Source organism: Grammomys surdaster, unplaced genomic scaffold (assembly GCF_004785775.1).
Source record: "Grammomys surdaster isolate TR1022 unplaced genomic scaffold, NIH_TR_1.0 65, whole genome shotgun sequence".
NCBI classification, from domain to species: domain Eukaryota; kingdom Metazoa; phylum Chordata; class Mammalia; order Rodentia; family Muridae; genus Grammomys; species Grammomys surdaster.
In genome coordinates, this window is record NW_021604567.1 from 19,294,864 (window position 1) to 19,308,608 (window position 13,745).

The 13,745-nt window shown below is 46.5% G+C and overlaps 1 protein-coding gene across 1 annotated transcript in view; it reads left to right on the forward strand.

Moving 5' to 3' along the window:
- Positions 1–13,745, forward strand: part of Ubac2 (UBA domain containing 2) — a 145,719-nt gene that overhangs the window by 112,952 nt on the left and 19,022 nt on the right. The window contains exon 7 of the mRNA XM_028772217.1: positions 4,224–4,469. Coding sequence (XP_028628050.1) covers positions 4,224–4,469 — 246 coding nt within the window. The remainder of the gene's footprint in view (positions 1–4,223; positions 4,470–13,745) is intronic.

Genomic DNA, 13,745 nt, shown 5'->3' on the forward strand with positions numbered 1-13,745 from the left:
GGGGGCTCCCACCTATAGCGTAGGACTATACGCTGGTTCTTGTCCTAGATATTCCACAGATGTGGGCCAAGTAGTCTCTGGTCGTTCAGTCCCATGTCCTGTTTCCTAAACAGGGCTCCTGACCTCCTAGCTGAGTGTTCCATCCTAGACCTGGCTGCCCCTGATGTGTGGGGTATGTGTCCCCTTCTGCTTTATCTAGTCATCTAATGTCTAAGAAGTGATCTGTGCTGTTGGACCTCACTTTGATGTTTGGACTTCCTGCCTCAGAAGACCTCACTGACCCTGGGTTAGGCCTCCCGGCCTGTAGCAGTGCAGATCCTAGCATATAGCCTTAATTCTAAGATTATGTTTGGGTGCATGCATGTTCAGGTGCACACATGTGTGAGCACAGTTGCCCACAGAGGCCTGATGAGGGTGTCAGCCTTTAGAGTGGGATTTCCAGGTGGCTTTGAGCACCCCTGTGTAAGTGCTGGGAGTTGAACTCAGGTCCTTAGGAAGACAACTCTTACCCTGAGCCACCTTTATTCTGTCCTTTCTCCCCCTCTCCTTTCCTTACTTCTCTCCCTCCCTCCATCTTCCTCTCTTTGCTGGAGATGTCATCCAGGGCTTCATGAATGTCAGCTGCTGGTGCTCTAGAACCTAACTCTTTTCCCTGCTCATACTCTAATTTTAAAATAATTTTTTTCAACAAAACATAGCTTTCAGGGAAGAACTGTTAAGAAGAAAGGCTGAGGATGTAACTCAGCCGACAGTTTGTTGCTAGCATGCATGAAGCACATAGAACTGGGCTTGGTAGCGCACATCCATAATGCTAGCACCTAGGAGATAGAGGCAGGAGGATTGGAACTTTGAGGTTGTTCTGTAGTGAGTTCAAACTGGCTTGGCCTAGGGAGCCCCTGACTCCAAAAACTTAGGAGTATTAATACAGCATAGTAAGACTATGGAGATCTGGGTAACAACTAGGTAAATCTTTAATGTAGTTATTGGTATCATATCTTTTCATGGAATGGACTGATGTGATTATCAAGTTCAGGAAACTGAACTGCTCAGCTTGATAAATTCTAATGCACTGTGAACGGAAGCATTTCTAGTCTGTGTTGTTTGACAACTCAGGGTCGTACAGAAGATCCAGAGACAAGTGAACTCTCCTGTCCCATGTGTGTTCCTGCCCACATGCCCATCATCTGTGGGGTGGCTTTGCAGATCACCACTGGGTTGATCAGACAAGGATGATGTCATAAAGCATTTAATCATTTTTGCCCAGCTTCATTTTCCCAGCACAATGCCTAAAAAATGTTAACCTTGGGTGGTCCAGAGGACTCTGAGGGCTGACATTTCTTTTCCAGCAAACACCTTGTTAAGACTTTATTTTTTATATTCTAGAAAGATGATGGGTCAGTGATTAAGAGTACTTATTGGTCTTGCAGAGGACCTGGGTTTGACTCCTTGATTTCTAGTACCCACATGGGATGGTTCACAACCATCTGTAACTCCAGTCACAGGAAATATGTCACCCTCTTCTGACCTCTGCATGTACTAGACACATATATGGAGCACAAACATATGTGCAAAAAGATACTCACACATGTAAATCGTGTGCGTGCGTGAGTGTGTGGGTGCATCATGTGTGTCCCTTATGCTGCTTTTGATTTTCCCTTTCAGTGCTCCCATTTTACCTGGATTTATTCCTAATGGTTTATTACTAGCATGTGCTCATAGTGTGTCAAGTTTTCCTTCGGGTTGCCTGTTGCCTTTAAGAATTTCTCTTTTGTGCACTTCAGTGCATCTACAAGCAGATTGAACCTTCTTATTTCTTGGAAATTCTAGTATTTTCAAGTTTTCACCATTTATTTATTGTTTGGGGTGGGGGTAGGGTGATGGGTACTAGAATTGGGGTTTCTTCCTCCCACGAGTGAGTTCCCAGACCCACACTCAGGTTGTCAGTCTTAGGGGCAGGCACCTTTTACCTGCTAATCCTCTGGCCTAACTTTGGATTATATTTTAGGTTCATGTTATTTATATTATAGTTTGATCACCCTGAAGAACTCTCAGCTGCTGTCCCTTTATCTGTAATCCCACTGTCCCCACACCCTTTCCTCTTCCTCTGTCTCTGTGATATGAGGTTCAGGCTGATGGTGTGTGCAAGCTCCCTGTGTGTTTACTCTCCATCTGAGGTTCTTCCTTTACCTGTGGGGTTGGGGAGGAAGTGAGGTGCTTCTTACACAGACCTGGGTCATCAGCCACCTCATTGCTGCCTCCCACAGCTCTGTCTCTGGGCTCTGAGCCTGAGTCTTAGGAGAGCGTCGGCAGATGTGTGCATGCCCTGCCGTCAGTCACTCCTCTGTGTGTGTGGTTCAGGTTTATGGAAGCTCTCTGGTTTCACTATACATGGAAGTCTCTGTTTCATTTTCTCTCTTGTTTTGTACTATTTTGACAGTGGAGCCACATGAGTGACTTGAAACCATGAGTTTGAGTTCCTCACTGTGCCCTCTGGAGTCTGCTTCATTCTGTCCTTTGCTCCTGACTGCTCCAAATTGTCCTGAGGTCAGAGGCCTCCCTGGACCCCATCCATAGATCTCTCCTCACTGCTTATCAGCAGCTGTGTGTGCTGTTGCTGCCTACTCCCCTCAGGCATTCGCCTTAGGGCCCCACTGGCTCCAGACTCCCCGGGCTCACCTTCTTTACCCCAAAGCCCCTTGGATTCCTCCACATGCCTCCCTGTGCTGCCTACTCTCTCAGCTGAAATCATACACACTGACCAGTGGCTCCTGTGTGCTCTCTCTCCCTAGCTGTTCCCTTGGGCCCCAGACTGGTTTTCCACCCACTCACCACATGATCATTCCTACATAGCACCTTTTGTTCTCTCTGGTTGGGATATTTTGCCCTCGGTCTTCACTAGCACCCTGTCATCCTGAGATAGGGTCCTTACCGACTAAAGTAGGTCCTCACCTAAGTCACTGTGACTTCCTTCATAGAGAGTGTCTGACGGTCGCATGGCCTCCTGTGTTCACTGTCTTTCCTGTGCATTAGGTGCTAATCTTGCTGTGTGTGCAGCTTTCTTCTGTTGTCCTCTACGATGTTCTTAGAGCAGATTCTTAAGATACTCTTGCCTGATTCACTTAAGCTCAGCGTGGTAATGTGTGTATAATCCTAGTACTCAACAGGCTGAGGCAGGAAAATTGTAAGCTCCAGGCCAGCCTGGGCTATGTATAACCAGACCCTGTCTCAATAAAACAGCAAGAACAAACAAATAAATATTATGGAATACTTTTCTGGTACCACTAAAAAGGCCATTAAACTCTTTTGTCTAGTGTGAATACTCCCATCCTAAAAGTTAGAGTCAAAGGTTTTTTTTAATAAATTTAAAAGAATATGCATGATTATTTTTACCCAGAAAGTGATATTGAAAAGAAATATTGAGGTTTTTTTTCAATATAAATGGCTTTAAAGATAAAAAATTAGATTTGTTTGTAAAAAGAAAAATATTCTAACATGTATTAATTGCTTACTAATAGTAATGCATAGCTAAACATCTAGGAAAACGTCCGAACTTGAGCACTATGTTAGTAAAGCCAGGGTTTGCGGTTGTTCTTCTCAAGTCGCGTGTCTCTTGTGACAATCTGACAGTGACGGTACCACAGAGTTGGCTCAATGTGAGGCTGTTTGGATAAATAATCAGTCCTTTTGTTGATCTGATCTTTTTAATTTTAGGGGTTTGTGTGTGTAAGCTAGAAGTCGACCTTGGTGTCTTCCTCGGGGTCACCTACCTGGTTCCTTCATAGGGCTCTCCCTTGCACCTGGACCCTGTTGCCTCAGCCCCAAGCACTGGGGTTACAAGCACATGCAGCCATGCCTGGCTTTTACCTGGGTGCTGGGTTGTTGAACTCAGGTTCACAAGCACGCCCAGAAAGCACCAGAGTACAGGCTATCTCCCTCCCAGCCTCTGGGTTCCTTTTAAAATTGAGACATCATTCCTTAAAATACTGTACGTGTATTTGGGGTGAGAAATGGTCAGGATTTTGCTAACTCTGAATTAATATATTTGTTTTACCAAGTAGGTTAAATTTGTATTGGATTGTTTTACTGTTTGATGTCTGCCACTTGGTAAGATTTACTGATACTGCTCAAACTAGAAGAATGCCCTCTGAGATGATTGATTCCCTGTTAATACTCCATGTCAGTCTTGCTTACATTTGATCAACCAGTTGGATGTTTCCTTGTAGATTTCCGGCATGTGCTATGACCGCAAAGTGCTCCAGGTCCACCAGGTGCTCTGCATCCCTGGCAGGATGGCTCAGTTCTTCTCCTGGGCCCTTGAGCCCATCTTCTCATCTTCAGAACCCACCAGCGAGGCCAGGGTTGGGATGGGAGCCACCGTGGACATCCAGAGGCAGCAGAGGATGGAACAGCTCGACCGGCAGCTGATGCTCTCTCAGTTTGCACAAGTGAGGCGACAAAGGCAGCAGCAGGTAAGACCTGCGTGACCAGAGGTGCACGTTTTCCCACTGTGACGAGTGAGAGCGAGTGGCAGCCTCTGCTTTACTCCTGTGCTCACATTCATCTTTTGATGTGTCTGCCAGAGAATGAGAGTACAAGTCTGTTGCGTGGCTTTTGTCAGTGTCGGGTTTCTGTTGTTTTTAAGGTAACAAAATAAATTACAGCCGAACAGTTGGTCAGATTGGACATTCTTTCCTTAGCATTATTTCTAAGAGAAACACCGACCTAGTTAGGGAGATAGGATACTTATCAGTGTTTGTAATCTTGTCAAAGCCACAATGTCTTCCTGTTTAAAGTGCTAGTCATGTGCCATGGAAGAAGAACAGATGAAAAATTTCATGATTTTCCTTGGCTAAAGTGAATACAAAGATCAGAAAACTTTAAGGGAACAACCAGTGATTACATCATATAAATGCTATATTTTCATAGATGAGCCCTTAGTAACCAGCAGCTATTGCACAATTACCTACAAATACTGCTTTAGCCAAAATTCTGACATAACACTTGTCTTTCAAGGGAGACAAGGAAAGGGAAAGTTGCTCTACGCCCAGCTAAACCTCCTGGTGTGCTCTTCCTCGAGCACTGCGGCCAGCACGCTGGACTCCTCACTTCCTGCTTCCTCCTTCATCTTTTGGGGTGGTGAGAGATGCAGGATTCTCCTGCCATCTCTCTATCTCTTGCCTTCCCCAGGTAAAAGAGGAGGGGCTTCAAGACTCACCGTGGGCTAGACTATTAAAAGTCCAGTCCGCCGTCCTTGGAATGTGGGTTCCAGAGTTTATCTTTAGGAGAGTGAAAGAAGACAGAGACCTTATAACCCTTTTGGACTTCGATGCGGCAGGAGCACATGACACAGATACCCATGACATGTTCCGGGACGGCTGGCATGTGCTCTTGTGGAGAGCCCAGAGATGGGGGTGGAGGTGGCTTATGGACTCACTTGTAGGCATGAGAATCAAGAGTGAGGAAGGAGCTGTGTAGGAAGGATTCCAGCTACAGTCAACAGGACTGAAGTGAAGCCTTGTGACTGACAGGAGGCAGTAGATCCTGCAAGACCCCTGGAGGAGAGTGAGAGGATGGTGTGGTGTGGTAGCATAGAGAACCCAGCGGAGCCTGTCTGCTCAGATTCTTCTTGGCTTCTCTGTAGCTTTCTCCCCTCCTGGGTCCCGGATAGGTCCATCTGAAATGAGAGTCTTCTGAAGGAGGAGAGAATGCCTTTGTAGGTTCTGTGGTATGCTTTGGGTGAGTGGGTTTCTAGTCTCCGTAACTTGCTCTAGGATGAGATGGTAGGAAGGGATAGAGAGGCCTTGCTTTTGAGGCTTCCATGGTTCTGCAGTTTCAAGTACCCAGCATGCCAGGTAAACTTTGGGGTATTTTGTTTTGAGCCGTAATCCTCCTTTTGTAAGGGAACTATTCTTTTTGGATTAGGGTTCACCTATTGACCTCACTTTACCATAATTAACCCTTAAAGACCCTATGTATAAGTACAGTCATGCTGAGGCAAATCTTCAGCATACAGAGTCACGAGATAATCAGTGCCCAGTGTTGGCACTAAGCAGTCATTTCTTCTTGAAAGTGATAATGTATCCAGCTGATTGCTGTCTGCTGATAGCAGATTAGATATTCCATGATGGCAGTAGCTAGATCATCCTGGGTACATAGGGCCCATTCATAACTTCCATTCATGTTACCATGGCTAGCTACTTTTCCTGTGCCAGCACTGAGATAGACAATCATAAAGTTGCTGTCTTTCTGTCTACCTCCTGCTTGGTGCCTTTTCTGTGATGGACGCCCATGATAGGAATTAATCTGAACAACCACCACACTTCCAACATGTTCCTTTATCTGTGTGCACTTGCCTTCCCTCAGGTTTCCTTGGACCCTACCTTCCAGTCTCCTGGATGACCAGCCAAGTCATTTGCTAACCCAGTAAATCTGAATGCTTCAGTTTATTACCCACAAGCCACTTCTCTTTACACTAAATAGATGACTGAGTGACGTTTCTGCTCTACTTGCTTCTCAAAGCTCCATCATCAAACCAAAGATTCTTCAGCAGATGCTGCTTTACTCTCCCCAGCCTCTTGTCTCTAGGAGCACAGCACTTCACTCTTCCGATCCATCCACAGCTTGCTCCCTGCTCTAGTGAAATGTCAGCATCTCCTTTATATAAGTTGGTTGTCATGCCTCCCGTGTCTCTATTGCCTAGGTCCATGCCCATGGCCTCATCTGCCTACTGTTGCTCCATCATCAATCTCTGAAACATAAGGTTGATGATGTCTTCGCTCCCCCTGAAGCCTTTGAGCAGCTCCCCGTAGCTGTTAAGGCAGTTATACATGGGACCTGCCTCCATTTTACTACATCTCCTTCCTAGAGTTTATCACAAGCTTTACTGAGTCATTTGCAGTTCATCAGAGCTAACATGACCACCCAAGCCACCCAGCTCCACCTCCCAGAGAAAACTCTGGTGTTTGTGTGTTTGTTTGTTTTTTAATCCTGATCCCATTTGCTCTGCAGTTTTCCTGGCAAACAAAGTGTCTCTCGGAAGCCTTTTCAGTCTCGCACTGAAGTCCTGAGTTTCTTTGCCTAGAACCTTAGCTCAGCTCTCACTAGGGACTGGCTTAACCTATCCCTGCCATTGTTCCAGGGTGACTGCTTATCTGCTTCTCCAAAACAGGAATAATACTGCCACTAATAGGAACTTAGCAAATACTTAGGGAATAAATGTGTATAGTAAATATTGACACGGTTGCTTCGAATTCTCATGCCAGCTGGATATCGCTGAGCAGTCAAAGCTGGAAAGACACGCAGATGTCCTGCAAGATCAAGCTGAAAACAAGTCACGACAAGACAGACCAAGGCTGTGTTTAGGCTGACAAAGGGGATAAAAAGAAACTGAAGGAGCTTGGAAAACAGCAGGAAGTTGAGGAACAGCGTGTCCAGGAAAGGCGCTGTTGTAGGAGGAGCAGATGCTCAGCAGAACAGTCGAGCCTCCTCCAATCAGGGGACTGTTGGCAGAGGAGCTTCCGTAGATGGGAGGCAATGGTGGCCCTCTGGCAGGATGCTGAGAAGGTCTGCATCAGCTGGAAGCTCTTGCATGCTTTGCAGCCTGGAAAACACTGGCCCATGTGGTGCCTCATGGGGCTTCACTCATCTGGTGTTACGGACCACTGTCTGGACAGCATCAGTGTATGAGGAGCTTCATGAAGCCAGACATGTGGTAGTGTGCTATATGTACTTTGGTCTCTCATAGGTCTTTCTGGACACTTCTTTAAGTAGTTACGATCTAGGAATGCTTGGGTGCTTGACTCGGGCTAGTTGAGTTGAAAACTTGCTTTACTACTGAATGTGTCTTTCTGTGCCTGTCATCTGTACATTCAGTCAGGGCAGCATTGAGGGCAGCGAGTCAGACAGGGTAACTGCTACCCTAGCCTCTTGTCTTGTGCCTCATGTCTCTGCAGATATGGTTGCTGACTCCAGTGGGTCACAGTCACTTTACTATTGGGTCTGGCTTGTTGCTCCCAGGGCCAGTGTCTGACATTTCATAGGCTCATGAGTTTTGTGGGCTTTTGTTTGTTTGCTTTTATTTTTGTTTTGGATTTTTGAGACAGGGTATCACTATGTATGTAGCTCTGGCTATCCTGGACCTCACTATATAGACCATGCTGGCTACAAACTCATAGAGATCCAGCTACCTCTGCCTCTCCAGTGCTTAGGTTAAACTCTTGCACCACCACACCCAGCCATGGGCTCTTGTTTTATTTGTCCCCAATTCAAAAGACATGAGCTCTTGAAAGAACAGAACTTTACTCATTTGTGCTTTTTTGGACTCTAATACAACCTACTGCCCTGTGCGTATGCAAGAAGCTGCCTGGCCTTCTTCCAGAAGTGTACAGCTTCTGAAGAAAGTAAAGCAGTGATGGGGCAGTGTCCCTGTGCAGCTCTGGGGCATGCCCCCTGCTCAGTGTAGTGTGTGTGGAAGAATCTAGAAGAGGCCATCAGGTGGGGTTGGAGAGCCCAGGAGGAAAAGACTAGAGTCCTCAAACAGCTGTGGGACAGCAGGGGATTGCATTTGCTTAAGCACTGAGAGCACTATGAGGAGGTAACAGTGACAGATGAGGCGAGGCCACCCACACTGGTAATCCATACATAGGACAGTCGCAGTCATAGGCCATGGAGTGGCCTGGGCTCCTGTAAGCTGACCCCTGGGCTGTGGATCGAGAATGTGATTGAAGCAAAAGCAAAAAGAAAAAAAAAAAAACAAAACACTGTGCCTGGAGGTCAGTGCACTACTGAGGTGGCCGGCCCCTGCACTGCCTGGTGATCATTTTCTTTGTAACCTCCTAACCAGCAAACCAGCTTTGAGATGAGAGAGCGGAACTTTCTGTTAACCCCTAGCGTTTCCATGGGCAGAAGGGCTAAAGGGTGGGCTAAATACCAGTGGCCATTGATTTCATCAGTTGCTTTTATAATGTTCCCTCCCTAAGAACTCACAAGGATAAGATTCACATAGTGTCTACAGCGGGCGCCCAGAGGGGGCTCGGTCTCCCATTGCTGTGCTCCTCGTCTGGCTGGTCATCTGCATCCTTCATGATAAATAAGGAGATGTAAGTGTGTGCTGAGTTCCCCGAGCGAGTGGCTGTTTCCTGGGCAGCCAGTCAGAAGACAGGCTGCCAGGGTTTGGTTAGAGTTGTCTCAGGTGGGAACAGCCCTGTGTAACTGATGGGTTTGTTTCTGATTTTGTTGTTTTTCTAGACAGTTTCTCTATGAGATCCTGGCATTCACTCTGTAGAGCAGACTGACCTCAAACTCAGAGATCCACCTGCCTCTGCCCTCTGTGCTGAGATTAAAGGCATGCCCACCACTGCCCTGGCTGAGGGGTTTGGTGGTGGTGGTGGTGGTTTGTTTGCTTGTTTTCTAGTTCTGTGAATAATGTTTGAATTAACTTTCAAGACTTTGAGAGGTGTCTTCTGGAGAATGGCTTTGGGTGTGAGGAAGTTTCCTCTCCCAACCCACCCCCAGTGCATTTGGCATTAAAAATATTCTGTTGATTGGAGTGTGAACGTGTTAAGGCCAAAACAGTTGTAGGTTTTCTTAGTGACACCCACATGCTCACAGTATGAAGCATAATCACAGAAGGAAATTTGCTTTTAGGGAGACAGCTCTGGTTACAGGGTGATCGACACACAGTCTAGTGGTTGTCATGGGAACCAAAGGGTGGGATAAGAGTTGGGTACCAGAAGATCTCTGGAGCTTTACTATCATCATGGCATGGGCATAAATTTTTTTTTTTTTTTTTTTTTTTTTTTTTGCCTCTTAGGAAGTCGGGACATAGTCCAGACTTGGGAGCTAGCCTATTAGTCACTACTCCTAAAAACTTCAACTTTTAGAACAAAGCTCACTGCCATCTGACTTGATGGCCACACCGTGACCTGTCTTCTGTACAGTCCATAGTTTGAAAAAAAATTAATCTTACTATTATGTCCTTACATAATAGGCTCAGTTCCCTCCCGCTTCTTGGAGTCTTAGATACTTATTACATGCACGGCCTTTACCATTTAAAAATGTGTGATGCCTGCCCTCGAGGCACAGTGTAGCTCCATGTTTACAGGAAACCTGAATTCTCTGCTTTGTTCACTCACTCACTTGTATGACCCATTTCTCCTGTTCACTGTCGATCCCACGTGCCGTCATATGCACTGGAGGATGAACCGTGCCCTCAGCTGCTCTTGTCTTAGGATTAAGGTGAAGCCTGCCATGTTTGATCTAAGCCTGCTAGAGACTTGCCACAAAGCAGTAGAGTTGTTAGTGACAGTGTGCTCCATGTATTGTGCCTCCTGGTACTTCCTGGTTGCCTGCCACCTGTTTTGGTAATAAGTAGTCTTTATTCCAAACAAGGACAGGTGTTGATGCTACCGCCAGTGAATAATCATCGTTCACACGTGCAGTGTTCACATGTGCAGTTCAGTGATTTCCTCAGTAACAGGTTGAACCGCATTAGCTCCGTTCTCTCACCTACCCTTAGTAAAATTCTGTGGCTGTGAAAATTGTTTCTCTCCTCATTTCCCCTCGGCAAGCGTTGTTGTCAGGTACCATCCACCCTGCACAGTGACTCATACCTGCCTTGCACGGTGTGACAGTTCTTTTCATTACTCAATATTTGTTACTTAATAAATATTTCTAGTGGATCCAAAGTAGTCTGTTGAGTAATTTCCCCACTTGAAGTGTATAGGTCACTAATTCTAGACACAGAATTATGCATCATTACTGCAATCATCTAGAATATTGGTAGCATCTAAATAGAAACTCTAGAGCTGTGGATACTATGATGAGAAAACAAAAGAAGGTAGTAGTTGGGAGGACGGAAGCCAGAGAGCGGTGGCAGAGGATGGGGAAGGGGCAAATAAGAACCCCGTATGGTGGTAAGTGTCAATGAAGAAATGCACATGAAACCCGTTACTTTTTCTGCCAACTTAAAGTTAATTTAAATGTCTTTTAAAAAGAAGTTTCGTTTCAGCCAGGCAATGGTGGCGCACACCTTTAATCCCAGCACTTAGGAGGCAGAGGCAGGAGGATTTCTGAGTTCGAGGCCAGCCTGGTCTACAGAGTGAGTTCCAGGACAGCCAGGGCTACACAGCGAAACCCTATCTGGGGAAAACAAAAGTGTGGTTTCTGTTGACAAACACTCTTGAGCCTTCCCGTCTTCCCAGCGCACTCTGTGTCTCTGTAAATTTGCCTCATGAGAAGGTCTAGGGGAGTGGAGCCTGCACCAGCGTTGTTGGACTGGCTTCTTGCGCTTGCCTTCGTGCTTTCAGAGTTCCCATGTGTTGCAGCATGTGTGTGAGTGAGTGCCCCGCGTTTTGGAGAGCAAGGCCGCTGTGAGGACAGAGTGTGCCGGCGTGCCACCCTCTGTTTGTCCTGCCACGCGGCTACTCAGCTCATTTATCAGAAGCTCCTGTCAGCTCGTGGCCTCTCTGGCACAGCGTTTTCATTGGCATCTGTTCCACACAACCTGCAGAGCCAGTTTCTGGGGAGAGCTGAGAACCAGGCAGCGTGTCACCTCCTGACCTTGATGTGGCAGGAGAAAGAGGCAGTCATCGTAAAGTGTCAGAATCAGGCAGAGGTGACAGTGATTCCTTTACCTGTGTGGACATCTCAAGGCAACACAGGGACCTGACAGGAACAGGCCCACACAGGTCTGAGCTCAGGTGCCGCCATGCAGGACAGCGTGCATGCATTTACCTGCACTTTCTCAATGCTCTTTCACTTTTTGATGTGATTTGAATTGAGAACAATTCTCATCAATTTGCTATGCTTCTTTGTCAACAAGGTCCAACCAGCTAGAGCTGGTTCCTTTATGACTCTTCTCCCATGAGCATGTGAGTGTGGAGTGTCAGATGTGGGTCGATAAAAATCTGCAGTGAAATGAAAATGAGGTGCAGGTCTCTGTTTTCAAGTGAAGCCGAAGCTAAAAGATGCTGATGTGGATTGGCGCCTCCTGTAGAAGCGGCTGCTGTGCCTCGTGGGCTCGCCAGGGTTCTTACTGACCTTTTTGATGAAATTCAGCCCATAACGATAGGATCAATCAAAATTCTAACACTTTTCCAGGCCTGACTCATTAAGTGACATTTGTGAAAATCATTTCTATTTTCCGTTCTGTTTTGGTGTCTTCATGAGAAAGAAGAGCACTATAGAGTCTCATGGATTTAAGAAGACAGGTGAATGACCACACTTCTCTTTGAAGGTATAAAAGTGACAAGCAACTCTTAACTCTCTGCTGCATTAATTTCTTCTAGACTCACTTCCTAGTTACGTTTAGACCATAAGAGAGTTTGTCGGTGAGACAGACAGCATCAGTTACTCCGTAGACTAGAGAGATCATCCCTTCTCTTCCCGCCAAAGCCCCTCTCCATCGGTTCTCAGAGACAGAGCATACTCGTACTCCCCTCAATTGAGAAGCCTGAGATTTCATGGAACCTCACCCGCACCCCAGCATTCAGAGCCCTCTGAGTGTGCAGAGGTTATCAGATAGCCAGAAGCCCAGAATTTCCAGAATGGTGAGCCATGACCTCTCTTCAGAGATTGTAAAATGGGTTTTCCAACCAAGGTATGCTACAGTCTTCCTGATCAAGTGATGTACTACACTTGCACACATCACACTGCTTCCAGATTATGTGTCCATGCTTTGTGCTTCAGCTCCTCACTGAGATGAGAGAGACCACTTGCTTCCCCATATGCCTTCCTTGAGTGGACACTTCCCATTGCTCTGACTCGTAGGACAGTCACCCAAGGAGCTCGTGTCTCCTTGTAGACTGTCCCGGGTTCAGTAATGCTGGCAAAGGAGCTTGAGCGTGGGAGACAATAGGGGGTATGTCCACTGTATGCCTAGGAGCCCTGTCCACAGCTACTGTGCAGGAGTGTGAGGTCCTGCTCTAACAGAAAAGGCTCTTTGAGAAAGAAAACTGCTCAGCTTCCAGGATGCTCACTGGTGTCTAATGAAGAAGCACCCAGTCAGCTTAAGAACCGTCTAGTTCGGTTTGCTGTCATCCATAAGTGGCGTCCCAGACGCCAGGTTTTATTCCGTGTGGGATCAGCACCTTGACTCTGTCCCATAGAGCCTGGCCAGAGGGAGAGGAAGGAGGGCTTTGATGGGTGAAGCTGATGTAAAATAAGAATTGCACCTGCACAGAAGAGGGAGAAAGCGCCCAGGAAACGCAGGAGCACAATGCAAGGAATCAGACTGTTTGAGTAAACTTACATCTGCTTAAGGGAGTACTCAGGAAAGTTCTGGAAAGAGAGAGGGAGGTAAGAAATGGTTTAGGATGGGATTACTTTGGACCTCTAAAACAGGACAGTGTCTCAGACATTGTGATGCAGGCTTTCCATTGCTGTGGTGTTACTGTGGGAGGCTTGAGTGCAGGCCGCCCACACTGGTGTGCAGATTAGATTGGAGAAAGTGTGAATAGCAACCTATCATCAAGAAGCCACCAGCATAATCTCATAGTGGGACAACAAAAACGTAAGTAGTGGCAAAGTAGATCATTTCTGAGCATTTTGGGGGTTTGAGATAAAGCAGAGAACTGAGTCCAGAAGAGTCCAGGAGAGCTTGGCTGTCAGTGGATTAGAAAACTGAAACTTGCCCTGGTCAGGAGTATACCAGGTTCAGGAGTGAGAGCTGAGTACTGAAGACAGAAAAATGGATGCATCTCAGGGAGGAGATAGATGGGAAATCTTGACTCACTGTATCTCATTTT